Raw genomic sequence first — 21,603 nt, forward strand, 5'->3', positions numbered from 1 at the left:
GCCATAATGTGCTGATTATGGAGCAACGCTGGGAGGATGATGAGGGTCATTGCTGGGGTTTTGCCAGTTGAGGCTGCTTATTTTTCATTAACCACAGAACTGGTGTTAATGTGTTTTCAGAGTGTTTGAAGAACCTCACTCAGGTGAGATTTACCTGCTTGAGAGCACCCTGTTTTTCTGGGTTCCTTCTGGTCCCCAGGAGAGTGCCCTGCCCAGAGAGCCATGCCAGGAAACAAGCAGATGTGCAAGTGGGAATTTTTGGTCCTGAATCCCAGTTGTTCCCAGGTGTTTGCTGGGGTTTTGTGAGATGGCCCCCATCATCTCATGGTGTGCAGCTCTGCCCTGAGCCTTGGCACAAGCATGGCTAAATTCCTGTGTTATTTCATTTCCAGGAGTTCTTCAAGCAGTGCTTTGTTTGTATCTCTGTTTTATTATTTCCTTTGTGCTCAGTTTGCAAAAAATCACAAGCTTTTTTTAACTGTCACATCTATAAACCTGGTCTGAGACAAAATGTTCTAAGTATGTAATGAGAATAAAGATTCCTTGGGCTCTCCCTGACAACTGTTTGATCCCTCTGTGTTCAGAATATGCCCTTGAAGCCACTTGTACAATTCTGCTACTTAACTCAAATATCATCATGACAGGCAGCCTGGTTTAGGCTTTGTGATCACCTGCAATTTCCAGTGAATCCCCGAGGATCAGCATTTTCTCAATACCTCTGGAAATGAGGTTTCCAGTAAACAAGGCTCTAATGCTGTGGCAGGAGGATGATGCTGATCCTGGTTGCTTGCTGTGAGTTGTGTGCTGCAGGGCTGAGAGGAGAGGATACTCTCAGGGGCATCTCTGTCCTCAGAGCAAGCAGGGGTGACCTGGAGTGAAATAACCCAGAACAGGTAACACTGCCATTATTGATCATTCCTGGAAGACAACTTTGCACCATATCCACTGAGAGAAAATGCCACTTTATATTAAACCAGGATGTTCAGAAATGTATGGAATAAAAGCTAGCAGACAAGCTGTTTTCAGCAAATGCCTTGACAAGCAGTTATTCAGTTCCTCCTTCCAAAAACACATTTGTCACCCAAAATTTCAGGTCTGCAAATGGCTGTTCTAAAAACTGTGTTGACACAGCACTTGCTTCCCAGAGCTAGAGCTGAGCATTCATGAGGGAGTTCTGCCACAGCCAAATTCTGTTTGACCACTTGTGAAGGTATAAATGCAAATGCATTTATTGTGTTTTTGAGTGGTAACTACAAAACTGGTTTTGGATTAACTATACCTACCTCTTGACAAAATACGTTACCTGCTAGATATATTCAAATTAATATTATCATTTACTTCAGAAACTGCAAATATAATTTGTTTCTTTACACTGCTGAGCAACAGTTACACATAAAATACATAGATATTTATTTGCACTTTCTGAATCACTGGAATGATTTGTTATTGTGGAATTTACATGGTGTTACTTTTTTATTGCTTTATATTGCACATTTGGTTTTAATAGTTGCATCCTTCATTCTGTTAATTTCAGATTAAAAATGGAATTGCCACTGAAGTTCAGCCATAGCTCCTAAAGCATAAAAAATAAGCTTTGGTTTTCACTTTCTAGAATGAAAGTGGGGGGGAATACAGACTAAGTAGAAAAATAATCTTTCAGCAAGAACAGTGCTTGATATTATTCGTAACAGCTGCTGGTAACTGTGAGATCTGTGTTCATTTTTGTACTACAACCTTTAGTTTTATTGCACTTTGGTTACCCAAGGTTAATTTAGACTTTAAACAACTATGGATTTTACCAGCACTGAGGAAGGGGTTGCCTTTTGCCATTGATAGCAATGCAAAATTTGTAAATAATCTGTAAGATCCTGTACTTTTAACTTCAGCTCTGTTTTCAGGTAGTCTTTTGTTGTTGTTTTTTTAATGTGGTATCTCATTTGCTCAAAAAATCAATACACAACTGTCCTTGGAAGTTCACATTATAAAACATTAAAAGAGTTTGCTATGCAAAGACTTATGCCTATACTTAAATCCAGACTTCTCAAAACTCCTGCAGCAGTCTTAACTCTTAGAGATGCAAAATATCTCAAAAGAAATAAAGATTTTAAGTAATTTAAATAATAGATTGTGAATCCACAAATATTTCAATTTACATTTGTGTAATTGAAATATTTGTGGATTCACAAATATTTCAATTACACAAATGAAATATTTGTGTAATTGAAATATTTTCAATTAGACAATTGCTCACTCACTCTATATTCAGTTTCAATATAGAGGTGAAACTGAAACATGTATCCACAGCATGCTTTGTTTCACATTGGATTCCACTGAATTCAGCGTTTTTGTCATTCCCTGAGAACTTCAGTTTTGCACTTGCAGCAGGGACTTACTCAGGGCTGATCTGAGGCAAAAAGTGAGGGAACAACAACCCTGGTACATCCCCAGACACTGAAATGTTTGCCAGACCATGGATGCTTTGATGCAACAGATCCAGTGATCAGGAAATCCTAGAAAGGCCAAATTCACACTAAGTTGGAACTAAACCTGATGGTGGAGTCCCAGCCCCATTGCAGTGTTCCATGTTTTCAGGACTGGCAACCCCAGGCTCCTACATGTGTGAAGAAGCAAGGAAGGAGTTTTTTTTCTAAAAGTCACAAGCACCTCTCAAACTACCACAGCCAGAAGTGGGCAGCAGACTTGGAGCAGGAGTCAAAGAGAAAGAGCAAAGTCATTAAATATTTATAGTGGAGTTGGCATAAATATGGTTTATCAAAAATGTAATTGCACTGAAGTAGAAGGATTTTGTGGATTTTTTGAGGTTTCTGCCATTCCTGCAGTGCAGAGGGGGGTTTTGAGAGGACTGGATTGAGAGTCTGACCTTTCTCTGAAAACTATTTTGACACAGCTCAGTTTCATGAAAAGTTTTCAAATAGTTTTTCATTTCACATTGGGGAAAAAAAGCTAACACCACCTTCAAAGCTGCTGAACAACACCATTTCTGTCCTCTGCTCTAGAGGGCAAGAAATAGGAGAAGATCTAAGAGATACCGCAAATAAATAGGGGTTTTCAGTGGGCTAGATGATAAAAAGCACAAGCACCAGCATGTTGAGCTGACTGTGGTTTTGAATTTGCAGTTTAGAAAGCAAAGCTCTTTGCATTGCTGCATAGTTGATATGGGCAGGTGACACGGGCTCTGGGCTAGGCCTCACCTCCGGCCCGTGCCAAGCATGGCTGCCCCCTCTCCACCCCTCAGCCAGTCCGGGTGGCAGCAGAGTGTGGCATTTCCTCTGAGGGCTGCCTGAGCACACCATCTAAATAAAATGTAAAAACACAGCAGAGCAGGGCTGCCCAACTCCCAGAGGCAACAAAGCTGCACCATGCAGCTGCTGATGGGAACCTCGAGTCCAGGAAGACAGAAGAAAGGAGATGAGAGGGGCCACTTGGATAAGTTCTCAAGAGGGTTTAACCTCTGAGAGGGTCCAGGGACAAGTGGAAAATGACCAGGCTCCAACAGGGTAACAGCTGTGGGGACCCAGAACATCCCTCTGGCTGTCCAGGATGGCCAAGACCCCTGCCAGGGGGCTCAGAAGCCCTGGCACAGAGCCCAAAACATCTGTGGGTTTGATTGTGACCCATGGAGCAAATTACCAGCTTTGTATGAAGACCTGAAAGCCACAGAAGTTTAGGTAGTGTAATAATAAAATTATCACTAGGTGAAAAAGTAGATTTTGGGGTTTTTGGTATGGGGGTTCAGGAGACAAGATGGAGGGAACTGGGTGTGTCCAGCCTTTCTCCTTCTTCTTCTTCTTGGCCTCCATCTTCTGCTGTGATGTTGGCACTTAGGGATTGGTTTAGAGTAGAAGCTCACTGTCTAACATAGCTGATGGGTATTGGAAAGTAATTGTAAGCATTGTACACATTGTAGTTTTTAGTATAAAGAGATAACCCCACCCCAGGGGCAGGCAGAGTGCCTGGAACTGTCCTGCTGGATGGACCTCGGCAGGGCAGGAGAAAGAATTTTATGGATAAGGAACAATGAACAACCTTGAGACCGAGAAATGAAGAGCCCTGACTCCTTCAAGCACTGGGCTGGGAAAAGAGACTTTGGAACTTTCCTTGGGGTCACTCTGGCAAGCCAGAGATCCTCACAAACAGCAACTTAAGAACAGGGGCGGGTACTTGGGGAGGATAACCAGGAGTAGAACAGCGGGGAGGAATGTAGGGCAGGGATCAGATTCCAGGTAATCAGTAGGAGATAACATGGGAGGGGATCAGGCTGGACACACCAATGGAACTTCGAGGGAATGGTGATAGACAAGGAAGGTTCTAGAGAAAGGGGTGGGGTTACATTTGATGAACAAGGGAAGAGGGCAGTACTTCCAGGATGGGCAGGGAAGGGTCTGGAAATCAGGGAGGTTGACATGGGAGCTGACATAAGATTAGGCAGAAAATAGTAGTAAACAACTTCAGGGCAAAAACCATTGGGGAAACTAAACATGGAATAAACCACTATAAAACTACACTTCAGGTTACAACAGAAAAACAATCTACCACAGATAAGATATCCCAGTGTAAAATCTTAGAAGGGACAGAGCCCCTGTTTTTACAATGGAGTTGTTAATGGCTGTTCTGTACCTTTAGGCTCAACACAGCTGCAGTTTGTATATCCATTATAGTTATTTTCATGCCAGTGAGAGTATAAAAACCTTAATCTAAGTTTCCATATAGGAAAAGTTACTTTATTCTGCTGCTGACCATACCATTCCATGAAAGAGCCGTGTTTGCAATCAGTCTGGGATTTCCTGGTGCACAATCCACCTGCCATTATAAATACTGTGCAATGGGGCTGTGCTTCTGGAATTGTTTTGGTGCCTGGAGTCCCATCTGAATCATGGAATATATCAGGATCTCTTCAAGCTGGCAGTCCTGCATTGAAAAACAAGGATCTTACTAAATTCTGAGTAGGAATAAGCTGCTGTCTCAGAAAAAGCTGGGATTTTGCTCTGCTTAACTATTTGTGCTGCTGTTAGGAGAATGAGAAGGTGGGAATAATGAGCAACATGTCAAGTAGGGCAAGTGGAAGTACTGAGACAGTCAGCTCACACAGCTCATGTTCTCACACCTCCCATGTGTCAGACATTGAGCCTGAGCAGGTGAAGGCAGCTCTGCCCAAAGCTGTGCTGGGGGGTCTTGAATTGCTGTGTCACAAAAGCCATGTTCTCCTGAGCTACCCTGGAGTGACACGACCCTGCAAGCCTGTTCTGCACAGAAGCACAGACATTTGCTGGCTGCCTGCACTCTGGTCAGTGGCTGGAGCTGTCTCCTGGAGTACTGGGCTGCTGGGAGCAGCCTTGCACTTAAGACCAGCACAGAATAAAAAGGCACTGATGCTTCTCCTCATTAAGGTGAAGTAGGAAACGTTAAACTCAATAGTACAAAAGAGGGGGAGACTGTGAGGCTCAGAGGAATAGGATGAAGTGAATATATTTTGTTAGAAGAAGCAGTTCTAAGTGTCCAAACAAATTAGAGTACAACTGATCTTCCAGAGAGATGTGCATTTACTTTTTCTTTTGATGAATTTTGTTATCTTCACTATGTGATTTCCATTCTGATAAAAAGCCAGATGCTATAATTTTAACTGTGTTGCTTTTCATTGGAGATGATGCTTTGTAGAAGTATTTCTGTCCAAAGTAACTTGCCATGTCTAGAGATCCAATCCAAATTATGACTTTACATCAGCAGCTGAGTATTTCAGATTGTTTAAAGACAGGCAAGTGGAAGTAAAGACAGATGAAAAAAAGCCATGATCAGGAGGAACCATATGGTACTCTTGTAACAATTAAACTTCAGTGCTCTACTTTGCTGCCTGTCTGCAGGATGCACAGACCAATCCCTTGTGTCCAGGCTCCATGCCAAGATTAAATTAATGTTCCCAAATTTTTTTATTTAATCTGCTTCTGTGAGATGAGGCCACAGCAGAGTAAACAGCTGAGTGAAAAACTGAGGATGTGGGAGCACTTTATCCCTTTCCTAGCCTCTCACTCAATGCCTTGCCTTTCATGTGTGTTTTCATTAACTCTTAGAGATGCAAATGGTAGAAGGGTCCTAAAGCACCTGATGCATCTCTGAAATTTTACTGTGTGTGTTATCAAGAGTTTAGGAGCGACTGAAAAGATCCATACTTTCCTTTTGAACTCATTTCATAGGCTGCCAATGCCATGCAAGCTCCACAATTATTCAAAGGTATAATATTGGAATATTATATATTATTATATATTATTTGATGGTTGTTATTTTTGAAGGACAGCCATAGCTCCTAGTTCTTGGCTCTCCTCTGGTTTGCATGGTTGAGTGTACTGTTTCAATTATGTGCTAGCCAGTCCAAAGTTCCTGATACAGCTCTCAAGGTAGAGCTAACTCATGCCTTTGATTCAAAAGAAACAGAAAAACTGATTGATCATTCTCTGTGTGCTTTAAATTAGCTAACTATGCCCCAAAAGAATGCCTTTAAAATTATTCAGGGAAATAATCATTTAATAAATTCAACATTTTCCAAGCTGCTTTATCTCAAAAATTGTCTGCCTTGATATAAGGCCTTAGGGAAAGTAGTTTAATTAAAAAGTAAGGTTTTCTGTCAGTCTGCTGAGTCCTCTGCAGACTAAACAGCTGCTGATTTTCTACTCTGAGTGTGCCATGGTGATGTTCATTTTCTCGTTTATCTCTGTGTATCTCACAAGGGAGCCAAATCTAGCAGGTCATGTTGGAGCACCTATCCTGCTGAAGAAATATTTGTGTTAGGTTTGCCTGTTGGACTGTAGGAATTCTGTAAGCAATGTGTATTCACGAACCCAAGATTCCTAATTCTAGGTCTCTATTTCATTTGAAAGTCTTACATCATTGCTACTTTCACATCCTTTATTAGCATTTGTTCTTTAACTGCTCAATAATACTTAGTGGCAGGAAATTATTGTAAGCATTGTAATAACCTTTATAATTTTAGGTGCAGATACCTCTAAGTTGCTCTTTTAAAATTAGGTTAACCTTGTTTTAAAAATTATACACACACCAAATTGGGTCAGGGCCTCATAAGGCAAGTTATCTCCTATTTTTTCTGTGTGTAGACCTCACTAATCTAGAGGAGAAGCAGCTTTGTGACCCATCTTTCAGGCACGAATGTGGAATTAGGGCAGTGGCAGCATCTGGGCCTCTGTGTTTCCTGGAAGAGGAGGGCTGAAGCAAAGTGCTTTTTGATCTGCTGCAGCCACAACTGCAGACATTACAGCCTTGAGTGAGCATTACCCAAAGAATGCAGGTAATGTGTGTGAGTACAAGGACCCAGAGGTGTTTGTGATTGTTATTGACACCTGCACAAAAGGAAAGCAGAAAATGACCCAGCTGGGAACTGTGTCATTCACAGCTTCACTTGGCTCCTGGAGGATAAAGGTCCTTTTATTAATGTGCTTTTTTTGCACAGGCTTAACTACACGGTTGCAGGATTAATTTTTCAAATTGTTCATTATAATGTGGTATTGTAAAAAATGCCAAGGCAAGTATTTCTCAGTGATGCTCATGTAACTGTCAGAGACACCATGCAGTGCCCTGCAGCACTGTAACTAAATGGGACAGCAGTTCCTGTGTGCTGAGTGTGTGGCTGCACTCCTGAATCCATGGGATACTTCCAGACATGAGACTTGAGGCTGACAAAGCCTTCCCTTGGTGCAGTGGGCATGGAGCTCCACACATTGATTAGAAAACTATTCTTTTTTGCTACTCTTCTGAAAATCACACTTTCTTCCTTTTTTGAAACTCTTGAATCTGGCAGATTTTAGAAAGAATAAAAGATTAAGAAATGTTTCGAATTGTTTGCAATGGAGTGTTAATTTGGTAAGGGTTTGATTGATGGGAGGAAGGAAAGAAAATATTTTATATTTTCTATGCTTATAGAGTAGAGGGTGTTTGCAAAAGGCACAGTCAGTAATTAATTAATTAACTACATCTTTATGTGCACAAACATTTATCTCCTTGTTACTTACTTTTCTAATCCACCTCAAGGTTTATTGCAGTTTTCAAACAAACATCTATCAGTTCTCCATCATTTGAGGTGGAGTGCAGACCTGAGTGGGACGTGCTGTGCATCTCAGCAGCTGGGGATTCCAACAGAGCAATGTGGTCAGATATCTCACTAAAATCACAGTTTGTCCAGAAAAATCACACTTTGTAAGCAACATTTATGTAAACAAAATTGTAGATCAGGGAAATTTATTGTGGAGCCAGGAGGAAACCCAGATATCACTGCTGCCTTTATGCTGCCCACAGAACTGTCTTTATCCTGAGCAGCTGGTCCCTGCTTCAGGAGAAGGATGAGGTCTGGCTCATTTGGTGTGAGCTTATGGCACCAATGAATTACTTAAAGTGCAAGTGCAGCTTTCCCCTCTTCCAGTTTTAAATCCATGGCACAGGGAGTGTAGCAGTGGATTTATGCTCTTTCTTTGCAGAGCGTGTTGCCCATAAAATTAGATATGATGAAATAACAATTTTTGGTATTAAGGCATGAATACCTCCCTCTATTCATGATTTCAGTATTGCTTCCTGGAATTTAGTATTGCAGTGTGAGTTTAATAGCATTGACTTAAATGAGCTGGAAAAGCATATACAGTAGTTACTACCTTAATTTTTTTCCTATCTTTACTGATATTTTACATCTCTTTTTGATTATTATTTTGCCTCATTTTCCCAAACAACCACCCTTTCTTCCTTCAAAACATAACCTTCTGCATTCAGTAATTATTTAAACAGTAGCAACAGCCTGTGATAGAAAAACTTGTCAAAGCTGTGAACCTTCCCAGTGGCATGGAGACACTCAAAAGGTCACCAGCTCTGCACTGCAGGAGGTGTTTGCAGGATTCCAGCCGAGAAACTTGTATACAACTGTTATTGTGGAAGGTTGGATTATAAAAATAAAACAAAAAAACCAAAACAGAGAAACAGCAACCCCTAAAAAAAGTTATTGGAAAATCTGACAGTGACAGCAGGTCGTGGGTCAGTGCTGCATTTCTGAGAAAACAGCAAACTGAGCAGTGTCCCAGCAGGTATTTATTTGCAGGTGGCCATCAAAGTGCCAGGAGAAATCTTTGCTGATAAATTTTCCAAGAACAGCATGTCTGTGTTTATATTTCCATCTCCATGTAAAGCCTTAAAGATTCAAATTGGATTCATACTGATAGTACTTCAGTTTTGTTGACAAACTTTTAGTAAGAACAAGAGGAGAGTCATGCCTCAAGCAAACCCACACATGATATAAAATTCCTGGAAGCCTGCTGGTGGCATGTAGTGTATGGAGATTCCTCTTTAGTGTTGGCAGTCAGATACCTCAGTTAGGACTTGATGGATCCGTGGAGCTGAATTAGGACACCCCTTCTTGAGGGACACACCTAAGGAAACAGCAGTGTTATTGTCATTGTGTACAAAGCTTGGGAGGTCACTGTAACACTTTGATCATGGCATTTCTGCCTGTTCTTTGCATCAAAACTTGATATGTATCAGTCCTGAGCAGGGGTTTTCTCTCCTTCAAGGTGGGAGTGGATTTGCCATGGGATCCTGGGACTTTTGATTCTTAGGCACTTTGGGATCTTCCAGGGTCTCTGTGCTTACCTCAGGAAGTATAAAACTGCAACCTTAATTTTAAATAAAGGGTTATCTGTGTTGATTTGCATGTTGGCGAAAAACCCACATGAAAGTGTAATAAAAGTCCAGAGAGTAATAAAATTAGAACAGGATATGAATGTAAATGAGTAATTTTGTCAGCAGCAAACTAATGAAGCCTGGTTTCTCAGAGATTTGAGCTTCATGTTTGATTTACTGCTACCTAAAAGGTAAAAGATAGAATTGAAGCTTTTCTTCTTGCTGAGCTTTTAGACCGTTTTTGTGTGCTCTCTGCCGTTTAGTGAGATGTGACCTCTTTGTCACCCCTATACTTTTTCTGTAGCATCTCTGTATTGTGGAGCTGCATAATTTCATAGCACTTGAGGGAAACAATTCATCTCTTTAAAACATAGTTCAAGTGAACAGATGGTTTCAGGAGCAAGTCCATGTGTGTAGTCACACATCCAGACGTGTCCTGGACACAGCAGTGTGATCTCCATTCCATAAGGAAGCACGAGTTTGCCTGAGCATGCAGTTTTCACTGAGGCTGGAAAAATTATTGAGTCCAACCTGTAGAATTATTGAGTGCAGCAATAACCCAGCAGTTCCAAGCACAACTAACCCATATCCCTGAGTGCCACATTTACATGGCTTTTGAATCGCTCTAGGGATGATGATGCCACTGCTGCCCTGAGCACCCTGTGCCAGTGCCTGACCCACACTTCTGATGGAAACATTTCTTTCCTAACATCCAATCTAAACCTCCCCTGGTGCAACGTTGTTGGGATCTCTGGCTTGTCAGAGTGACCCCGAGATTGTTAAAAGTCCCAGCCTGGCACTCAAAGAAGGAGTCAGGGCTCTTAATTTCTCAGTCTCAAGGTTGTTTATTGTTTCTTATCTATAAAATTCTTTCTCCTGCCCTGCCGAGGTCCGTCCAGCAGGACAGTTCCAGGCACTCTGCCTGCCCCTGGGGTGGGGTTATGTCTTTATACTACAAACTACAATGTGTACAATGTCTACAATTACTTTCCATTACCTTTCCATTACATTGCCAACATCACAGCAGAAGATGGAGGCCAAGAAGAAGAAGGAGAAAGGCTGGACATGCCCAGTTCCCTCCATCTTGCCTCCTGAACCCCCATACCAAAAACCCCAAAATCTACTTTTCCACCCCGTGATAACCTCACTATTATTCTGCCTAAACTGTTGTGGCTTGCTGATCTTCATACAAGGTTGGTAATTTGCTCCACGGGTCACAATCAAACCCACAGGTGTTTTGGGCTCTGTGCCAGGGCTTCTGAGCCCCTTGGCAGAGGTCCTGGACTGCCAGAGGGATGTTCTGGGTTCCCACACATTTTGAGCCATTTACTGACCCTGTCAGTTGTTATCTTGGGGAGGAGACTGACTCCCATCCCACGAGAGCCTCCTCTCAGAGAGCACTGAGGTCTCCCCTGAGCCTCCATTTCTGCAGGCTGAGCCCCCTCCTGCTCCCCCAGCTCCCCCTCACCAGCCTTGTGCTCCAGCCCTTCCCCAGCTCAGTTCCCTCTCTGGACTCACTGCAGCCCCTCAGGGTCTTTCTTGCAGTGAGGGACCCAGAACTGGGCCTGGGGTTTGGTGTGTGGCTGCCCCATTGCTGAGTACAGGGGGCAGTCACTGGTGCTGGTGGCCACACTGGTCCAGGCCAGGTGCCATTGGCTTTTTGGGCCACCTGGGCACACCTGGCTCGTGTCCAGCCACTGTTGACCAGCACCCACAGGTGCTGTGAGGCATTGTCAGGCACTGTGCCCCAGCCTGGAGCACTGCAGGCTCATGGTGGCCCAGCTTGGCCTTGCTGAACCTCAGCCAGCACAGTGAAACAGCATTTGCTGATTCCTGATTCACACCTAACTTGTGCCTTTCTTAACTATTGATGCCAGTGATGGAATGTCAGAGATCCCAGCTTTCCATCTGAAGTCTTCAGTATTCTTGGTGTAGTGAAGGCTAAGGAAGTAGAAAGGGAGTTGTGAAAAGTCAAATAATCCTCAGTGTTTCTTCATAACTTCTGAATTGATTTCAAGTGAATGAGGCTGTGTAGTTATTAAAGGAGTAACATTGGGGATTATTATTTTACTGGAAGAAGCATGAATCTGGTGTTTCATATAAAAGACAGTAATTTGTAATACAATTTTATTGATCAAGGCTTATAATCACTAAATCTTGCATGCAAATGTGACTGAATGTGAAACATTGTCTTTATCAATTTCCAAACAGTGGATAAATTTGTTGGTTATGTTACAGTAATTATGAGCCATCAGTAGCTTTTTTTCAGGCTATTATAATTTTTACAGAGGAAATAATATCCTTATTACCCCTGGAGTAGTAACATAGGGATCTACCACAGCTTTAAAACTTAAAAGAATGTAAACTTCAAAATAATAGGTGCTTATGGCTAATGATAGTCTGAAAAATTTGAAGAAAAAACATGCCCAGAGTTTAGTTAAAGCATGTATTAAAGTGAAACTCTCAGCAGAGTTCAGGCCTGTAACCAGAAGGTTTTATAGGAAGCAACTGGAAGCCCTCAGAGTGTGCCTCCTGGCCTGGGAGAAGAGAAATTTTCCCTCTGCCTTGGCAATTGCTGTAGGATTTCATGAATGTGATTCCACCTTTACACGGTGTCACCAGCTTATCCTTTTTTTTTTTTGGTTATTCAGTGCTACCACCATTTCTATGATCACAAAATCCTATATCCACCTGCTCACAAACCCATTCAAATGAAATGAAGAACAAAGCACAGAATTTTGCTGGGTTATCTCTTGGGAGAAAAACAATGTCCCATTTTGCACTTTCATTATTTCAGCCTTGCAGAGGGGTGCAAAGGTCCTGCAGCTTCAGTGGTGAGTCTGAGTAGGAGAGAAATCCTGCCTCCCTTTTTTCACAATTTTCACAATTCTTTTGTGATTTACAAACTCACACTTACCTAAAAGACCCCAGTAAGTAAGATAAGCTTGGCACAGTTCCCATTGGCATCATGTATGTCTGGTGCAAGGATTGACTGACATGGACTCCACTTATGCCAGCAAAGCAAAGCCATTTATTACACAGTTTACCAGAATTTACAGGTCACTACATTCATACAGAATTTTCCATTTTGACCCCTTTGTCCTGGTCTGTGACTGCGTTCACAGGGGTCTTAGGATGAGGGAAGAGATGAGGATCTGACTCCATGTTACAGAAGGCTGATTTATTATTTTATGATATATATTATATTAAAACTATACTAAAAGAATAGAAGAAAGGATTTCATCAGAAGGCTGGCTAAGAATAGAATAGGAAAGAAGGAATGATAACAAAGGCAGCTGTCTCAGCCTCTCTGTCTGAGCCAGCTGACTGTGATTGGCCATTAATAAGAAACAACCACATGAGCCCAATCCCAGATGCACCTGTTGCATTCCACAGCAGCAGATAACCATTGGGTACATTTTGTTCCTGAGGCCTCTCAGCTTCTCAGGAGGAAAAATCCTAAGGAAAGGATTTTTCATAAAAGATGTCTATGACACTGGTCCCCTTTAGAAACACAATCTTCTGATTATTCTTCTTGTGCTAGTAATGTCCTTTGTTATCTCTTTTGCCATCAAGTCCTTTTTGCATCTCCCCTCACCAGAGTGGTCAGTGTCAGAGTGACCATACATGATGTCTTCACTTCTGCTCCTGCCTCGAGTTTATCTCTCCCTTGGCTTTCACTGTACCAGGGCCAAAAGGTCTGTGATGCTGCCCAGCTCAGCTTCTGTAGCTGTCTGATCTCTGACAGTCTGGGGTTAGCTCAGCTGGCTTAAAATAAAGCCCTGCAGCTCTATTTAAGAATGAGAAATAGTATCTGTTTCATTTTAAATGCACTGTTTGTAATGCTTAATAAGAGTATTTCTATATATCTGTCAATGTCTTTGTGTCTGGCAGTGGACCTTACTTAACATTGTGCTTTGTTACAGCTCTTACAACTCTGTTATGATTTCCATTTGCAATACAGCCATTAAGACATCTTTTTAAAAAGTCATGATCCTGTACATTTAAATTGTTTGACAGTGTTAGTTCATTTCTTTGGAAACAGCAGTAAAGCCCTTCCTTTGAAAAAAAATCTTACCCAATTTTTAACAACATTTCCAGTTGTTTTCAAATAAGCAGGTTTCTGTAGCCACATTCTGGAAGTGCATGTTGGATTTCTTGCAGTGTGTTTACAAATATCTCATCATTTCCAGGCAGCTGCCATTGTTTTATTTTCGGCAAATGGGAATATGGAGGCAAAATTAGAGTCATATTTAAAGCTGGAGTATCTTGCATAGGAGCAGGATATGGAGACTTCTAAAATATTTGATGAGAACTAATTGGAACATGTGCTGCTTCTATGATTGCTTTGCATTAGGCACTGCCTTTGGGGAGGGAAAAATTATTAATATTTAGATTAGGGCTGAGAGACCTTTTTTTCCCCCAACTATTTCTGCTTTTTAAGAACTGTAGCTTGGATGTCTGCAAATGCTGTGTTGTTTGCAATCAAACAGTGGATCAATAAAATAATAAAGACAAACCACTGAAGTTAGGATTTTTTGGTGATGGATTGTGCATCTGAAGAAAACTTTATTAGGGAGCTATGAAGGCCAGTCTTTATAGAACACAACGAACAGTATTTGCCATTAGATTTCCCATGTTTGCACTGGTTTATTTTGTTTTCAATGAAAACAAAGCTGAAATCCACAATATCATTTTAGATGAATGTTTTGTTTTGAAGTTACAAGGAAATGCAGATAATCTTTTTCAAAGGTTGTGTGTGACAGCAGTGGGATACAAACTCAGTGATCAGTGTCTGTGATAAAAGCTGAACAGGCTGCTTCCCTTCAGCCTTCTCTTCATCTTGTGCTTTGGCCCCTGTGCACAGTTCATTATCACTGTGCAGCCTGCTTTTATGGATGTGCAAGGTGTTAGTCCTGTTGAAAATCTGCTTCTCAGGCTGAAGTCCATTGCTTCTTCTGTAGCCTGAATATTTGAGCTCACTGAGAGTGAAGAGCAGAGAGCCTGGACAAGAGCACAGCTTTGTCCAGGGAAACTCCACAGCCCTTTCACACCCCTGGAGGGAGAGGGGACAGCAGGAAAATATGCAAGTAATGCTTAGTGTATGTTTTCAGCACCTCATAATTACCAAAACAACTGTGTGCTGGTCCTTTAAAGGCATTCACAGGATTGATTGCAATTGTGTAGTGTGGGATTCATATGCCTAAATGTCACTGGATGTAGCTGAGCAAAGCCTCAGCTCCTGTGGTCATAAAGGGAAGCCAGTGTGATGATAGTTGAGGAAATATTCTAAAATTCTGTGTTTATACCTCCATACCTAATCCCCACCCTCCCTGCACACACGCCCTTGCCATTTTCAATTTTTCACACATAATAGGAATTATGAACTTCAGCACTTTGTAAAAGTCACCGTCTGTTCTGTTTTGCAAAAATAAACAATATATTGTAATAGAGCAACAGGAATCTAGCCTGAATTAGAGGTCATAGATTCAGAATTAATTTAGAATTTGGCACTTGGCTCGGATATGATTGGCAAGGAGATTTTCAAAAGGCTGCAACTGTAAATTGGAAATAAATGGAAAAGGATTATGTGAGTGGGAGATGGCTTGGAATCTATAATGCATGTCCTGAGACTGACTTGCTCATAAAAGAGCATGTGTTTAATGTGTCATAAAAATATTTAAGTCATATTGATCTTTATATAAATATTTCATTTTTAAAGTTGGATTCTGGAGTGTCTTGCATAGGAGCAGGATATAGAGACTGAACTAAAAATAAAATAAAATTAGCTCTGTGTGCATATCCTTGCTATCATTATGAAGGATAAAAAAAGGAACACCAGAAATTGGGTCTTTTTTCCCTTTCCAGTCTCATATTCTCACAATATCCTTTATGCTGTCTTTTGTGACCAAATCGATTTTATTGGTCCTTGCTGGATCATCTGTTCTGTTCTCTAGTACTCGTCTGGGAGATGCTATGGATCTATTGTATCAGGAAAGAGTTTGGAGGCAGAGTGAGCTGCTGCCAAGAAGGCTCTCATGTATGAGAGTGAGAATGTGGGTGGGTAACTGAGATGTCCAAAAGGGACACTTTTTGGTGTGCCTTCAACTGCTTCTGATCCAAAGCTGATGTATGTCTGTAAATAAAGCAGGGTGTATTTTGAATGTGCCCATGTTCTGCACCATTAGTTTTTCCACTGTTGGGAAACTAAACTGCAAGAATCTGCACAGCTACCACCTTGGCAGCTCAAGTGGCTCAAGGAGTGACAGCAGTTAAAAAAGGACCACCTCTGAAGTATTATCTATTTTTCTTTTTGTTATTTCCTTTAAATAAATACAGTCTCCTAATTTAGCTCTAATATAATTTAGCTCACCGTTGCTGTTGGTACCATATGGAATGGCCTCTGGGGCTTTCAGAAACCATTTAGTACTGACAGAGGAAGAGGGAGGAGTGTGCCTAGAGCTGCACTCAGCACATCCCACTGCACAACACCTGCTTAATGGCCCTTTTGGATACACAATGACCTGGTGCCTCAGTCTGTATTTCCTCCTCTGGAAAAGCAGGTGAAATACAAATGAACTTTGCACGTGTCTCTCCAGTGCATAAGACTTTGACCCACCCCCCTGCCCCCAGTTATGATTGTTTTGTGCTGTTCCTCACAGGTGAAATTTGTGCTTTTAAAATCCATGGGCAAGAGATGCCCTTCGAGGCCATTGTGCTGAACAAGACATCTGGAGAAGGTCGGCTTCGAGCAAAGAGTCCCATTGACTGTGAGCTGCAGAAGGAATACACATTCATCATCCAGGCCTATGACTGTGGGTCAGGGCCAGGTGGAACCAACTGGAAGAAATCTCACAAGTGAGTGAAAATGAGAAAAAAATATTCTTTTGCTTTGGCATACATTTACTCCACAGTCTATGTTTTTTCAGGTAGAAAGCAAGTAAAGATAAATCATAGTTGAAATATTCCACCCATTTTTTCATTGCTTTGTCCTAGTAGAAAATACATTTCTTTTTGTTTGCTTCAGTTAAAGCTTTGGACAAGATCCCCATTCAAGTGGATAAATGCATCTCAGATTTGGTTTATATTTTCCATTCGTGCTTTCATGTTGAATACATCCAGGTCATAGAAACTGGCTTTCAACTGATATTTGCAATTACTAAATAGGTTTTCTCTCTGTTCATCTCATTTCAAATGGTAAGAAAAGAGGAGTCATCCCCTTTTTTTAGTGTATCTATGCCATGAGCTGAGCAGTGTCACATTTGAATGGTGTCTGACCTCAGCTTTTGTCCAACAAGTCTCAGAGAAAGTGAAGTCCTCTGAAGTGGAGTGTATTGAAAGTCAGTAGGTGGCACTTTTTACTGTGGAGATGATTCCCTGAATAAGCTTAGTTGGCACAGTGGCTTTTTTCCCCTTTGAATTCCTGAAACGAAGCTCCAGATCATTTGTCATTGAAGATGAATTTAACTCACGTAGATGTATAAGTGCTGTACAAATAGTTCATTTTGCTGAGAGCCATTATAATAAATGATTTATAGTAATCATTCTTCCTTTTGCTCATCCAGGACATATGACAATTAAAAGTTTAATTAGGTCTGTAATGCAAGCTGAAGTTTTCAGGATATTTCAAAAGAATACAGAGTTAGGAGGAAGCCTGCAATAGCAGATAACCATCAAATCACAGAAACAGGTTTTGCTTCACAATATCAAATTTTATTATGTTTCCCCCTCTCACATCAGTAACAATCTGGTAGAAATCCAGTTGTGGAAAATTTTGGTCTAATCTTGACTAAATGAAGTCTGGCCCACAGTCACCAGATTTTGTCTCATAGCACATGCTCAGCCACGCTGCCTGGGGTCCCAGCCTTTATTGCAGCTCTGCTGTTGCTCCAGAGCATCCCTTTTGTGTCCCTCTGTCACCCTGCCTCTCAAACCAGAGAGCAAAGCCTTCCAAAGCAAGGCCTCTGGGGTTTCCTCCCTAAATACATGTGCAGTGTTGTGACTACTTAAAGGATTAGATAATTGTCAGCAGCAGAAGGTGAGAGCCTTACTGAATATGGAAGAATGCTTGTAAACTGCTCATTTTTAGGTAGTGGGTACAGAAGACTACTGTGTCTTATTTTACTGTGTAATGATATCATTGGCTTTCTGCTAGGGTTCATTTTTGGGGGCAGATTTTAATAGCGAACACCATAAAACTCTCTCTCTACATGGCAATGGACATTTACCTAGTGCCACTTAAGATACTAAACTGGGCAAATGAAACATAAAAATTCTAATATCTCATTTTAATTGGGGTTTACATAGTTTTCTAGATATGCTTTGTTAGTCTTTTCAAGTGTTTTGAAAATAAACTGTTAGTGAGGCGTCACAATAAATCACCTTTTCTCTTTGATATTTTCTGTGCCTGTTTTAGGGCAGTAGTCCATATCCAGGTAAAGGATGTCAATGAGTTCTCCCCAGCATTCAAGGAGAGCATGTACAAGGCCTCAGTGACAGAGGGGAAGATCTATGACAGCATCCTGCAGGTGGAAGCCACGGACGAGGACTGCTCCCCCCAGTACAGCCAGATCTGCAACTACGAGATTGTCACCACGGATGTTCCCTTTGCCATCGACAGGAACGGTGAGTGTGGCCACAGCAGGGCTGTCTGCAGGGCTGGCAGTGCTGGGGGCATGAGCTGATCACCTGGCTGGAGAGGGAACTCCAGAGAGAAATCCTGTTCTCATCTCTGAGAGCACAGGAATCCTCACACTGAGCAATTCCATCCCTTTTGTGTACTGCTGGGAGAGAAAGCCATGCATTCATCTCCTGTGGAAATTAAACCACCAGATTTAGGTGAGCAGCATGATTCTTGGTCACCTTTTCCATTCTCCTAATTGTCTCAGATACTGTTTCCCATCCAAGTGATGGCATTCCCCAAGGCACCATGTATTCCCCAATGCAGGGGTCATTTACTGGATTACAGCCAGTCCTATTCCCCTAAATCTCCTGAACCAGAACCCGAATATAGCAATATTCTGCATATGTTTATTGATTGTTAAAGCTTTTAGGATCATGGGTCCACAGACCTGCCCAGTTGTGGTGCTTCCTGAAGTGCATCCAATATTCTGCAGCATGGAAGAGAATGTACTTTGGAGAATTATAGAGGTGGCCTTTGAGTCCTAGCAAAACAGAAGTATTGTACTTGAATATCTGTACAGAGGCTTTGCCCCGCTAGGTCCTGGTTGCCCTTGATGGGCTGCAGCTGCGATGTCCTTAATTGGGCTGCAGCTGCGATGTCCTTAATTGGGCTGCAGCTGTGGCCAATGAAGATAACTGGGATAAAAGGGGGCGGGTTAGCCAGGCAGGGAGGGTCTTGAAGGAGCCCTTAATTGAGAGAGGACAGCATGCAGAAGAAGGAGTCTGTGCTGTGAGGATCTGCAGCCATGGGAGCACACTGAGGAGGTATGGACTTTAGAAATCTGATAACAACAGTATGGGACTCTAGAAATAAAAGAACAACAATACAACAGTGTGGGGCTCTAGACGTAGAACAACAACAGAGAATAAGTACCATTTCTTAAGTTTTTGTTGGTTTCTTTTAGTTGTTTTTTGAAAGTAAATATTTTATGTTTTAGTGAAAATAATAAGCCATATTAAGTTTTCCATATACAGCAGCTTTTGATCTTAGTGGCCTTGTAGGTCAGCTTCCTGGATCAGCAAAGAAAATGGAACTGAGTTTGGGAATGATGACAGAGTTGCATGAAAAGTGTGTGGAAGGTCCTTCTTCCCATTCTCTGCTTGCTTGAGATTGTACAGAATAGCTTCCCCTGAAGCAACACCCTGTGTGCATACCCAGCAGTGCTCTGATTTATCTCTCCTACCAGAAACATTTAATCCATGTTTGTTGGAGGAGAGTACAGTTTGGAAGTTAAATCTGATTTTTGGCCAAATTGTAAATTGAAAGCATGCATGGAGCTGCTGTTTTCTCTGAGCAGTCATTTTCATGTTGGGATGTTTTATAAAAACTCTTTACCCTGTTCAAAATTTATTCATCTAGATTTGTTCAGTTCTTGCACAATGCACAGATGAGCATCAGAAGATAATAACCTGTTCCATCAATAAATTTTACTGACATTGGGGAAAAATCCATCCTGTTATCACACACTGGGAAGCAAGTGTATGGTATGGGAAGTGCAATCATGAGGAATATGTTTGTGTTTGAGTAAATGAGGGCAGCTGGCATAGTAACCCTGAGGGTTCTTGAGAATCCAGAGAACTGCACAAAGGATTTTTTACAGCAACTGGGCATTTGGAAGGACATATTTGGGAGCAATTCCCTAGAAGATTTTCCTCTCCATGGCTTTTTTTCTAACTGAGATTTCCCATGTTGTCATAAAAGAAAGTTCTCTATCTCTGAATCCAGATTTTTCCAAGGCTCCATGTGACATGTCTGTGTGAAGGATGGGTACTTGGGGGAGTCACACGTTGGCTCAAAATTTCCTGTGGGGTTTGTGGCAGATATAAGGGACAGAGAATACCCTGAAATTGGTGTGATACAGAGTAGGCATTTCTACTACTCATGCCTTTTCAGCTCCTATCACACAGAGCAGCTGCTTCAGGAGTGCTCATGTCTTTTTACAGTCAGAGATATGATCAAAAGCATAGGAAATGTCAGGAGTCCTTGGTTACATCTTTGTCCTCATGTGCCTGGGACCTGCTTTTCAGCAAAGGCAATGAGAAAAATCATTGATTCAAATGTGACTTCAAAGCCTGCAGTGAATAATTGGTATAAGGTTGCAATACTTGCAGTTTCTTGGTCATGAGTTCAATTAATATTTTTGATCTATTTGTTCACTAAAAGAACAGTGCTGCCACAACCAACAGTAATTGCAGTCTAATTTGCAATTTTTTAAGATAATGGTAATTGCTTAAACCCATTGGGATTAGAGACAAAGTCAGAATAGATGACTATACTTTTATTTTGTGACAAAAATATGTTGCTTAGTTCCAACACATTTCACTGCTGAGAATGTCTCTCTATGGCAGCTGATAGAAACTTTCTGTGGTGCAAATTCTATGGAAACATGCCCATTTTTGTTCCCAGTCAGGTGGTTAAAATAGAAGTATGAGATGCCTGGGACTGTCTGGTAATACTGTGCTAATTAGGATTTTGTTAACAGGGTTTTTTTTTTAGCCATTGTGAAGTACAAATCTAGGTTCTTAGGTCTCCTGCAGGTTATGATTTTTTTATGCTTTTCAGTCACCTACATGTGGAGCTTCATTGCTCAGAAGGAGGATAAGTAAATACCTTAAAATCAAATCTAAATATTGCAAGGGGCCCCAAAAGATGGAGGTGGGGGTGAATTGTGAGGAAAACATGCCACTTTCTGCCCTAGATGGTGGACTTTTTTCATGACCAACATAGGAAACTAACCCTAAACGTAGGTCTGTAGAAACATGAAGCTAAATCATCAGCTCTTTTTCTTTTGGCAGGTCAGTGTCTTGTTAGGTAAAACTTACTTCTTGTCCCTAGATCCATGCATGGAGCACTTTTGTTGGCTTGAAAAACTGAATTACACATTGGGGAAGGTTTGTAGAGAGGCAGAGGGAGCCCTGCAGGCTCAGGTGTTGGTGCACAGGCTGCCTCATCCCCACTCCATGGGAGGCAGGAGTGAGTGGGCACAGGAAGCAGCATCAGCCTGAGGGTATTTCCTGCAGGTCCTGGCAGCTTGGGCACTTTGGGAAGGTAATATAAAACTTCTCAGTTATCTTGGGGAACTCTGGCCCTTGGTATGTGATTTCCTTGTGGATAAATTACTTTGTGTTCTGAAACTATAGCACTAGTAAAATTCAGTCTTGTGTATGATGAGCCCAACTCAGGCAATGAACTCTGAGTCATAAAGCACAGGCATGTAAAGGCAGAGGACAAATCTG

At 41.6% G+C, this 21,603-nt stretch overlaps 1 protein-coding gene across 5 annotated transcripts in view; it reads left to right on the top strand.

Annotated features, from left to right (window-relative positions):
• Nucleotides 1-21,603, top strand: part of CLSTN2 (calsyntenin 2) — a 346,915-nt gene that overhangs the window by 229,998 nt on the left and 95,314 nt on the right. For all 5 annotated transcript variants that reach the window (XM_077183656.1, XM_077183657.1, XM_077183658.1 and 2 more), the window contains exons 3-4: nucleotides 16,347-16,542; nucleotides 18,101-18,309. In XM_077183656.1, coding sequence (XP_077039771.1) covers nucleotides 16,347-16,542; nucleotides 18,101-18,309 — 405 coding nt within the window. The remainder of the gene's footprint in view (nucleotides 1-16,346; nucleotides 16,543-18,100; nucleotides 18,310-21,603) is intronic.

Source organism: Agelaius phoeniceus, chromosome 10, assembly GCF_051311805.1.
Source record: "Agelaius phoeniceus isolate bAgePho1 chromosome 10, bAgePho1.hap1, whole genome shotgun sequence".
In the NCBI taxonomy this organism is placed as follows: domain Eukaryota; kingdom Metazoa; phylum Chordata; class Aves; order Passeriformes; family Icteridae; genus Agelaius; species Agelaius phoeniceus.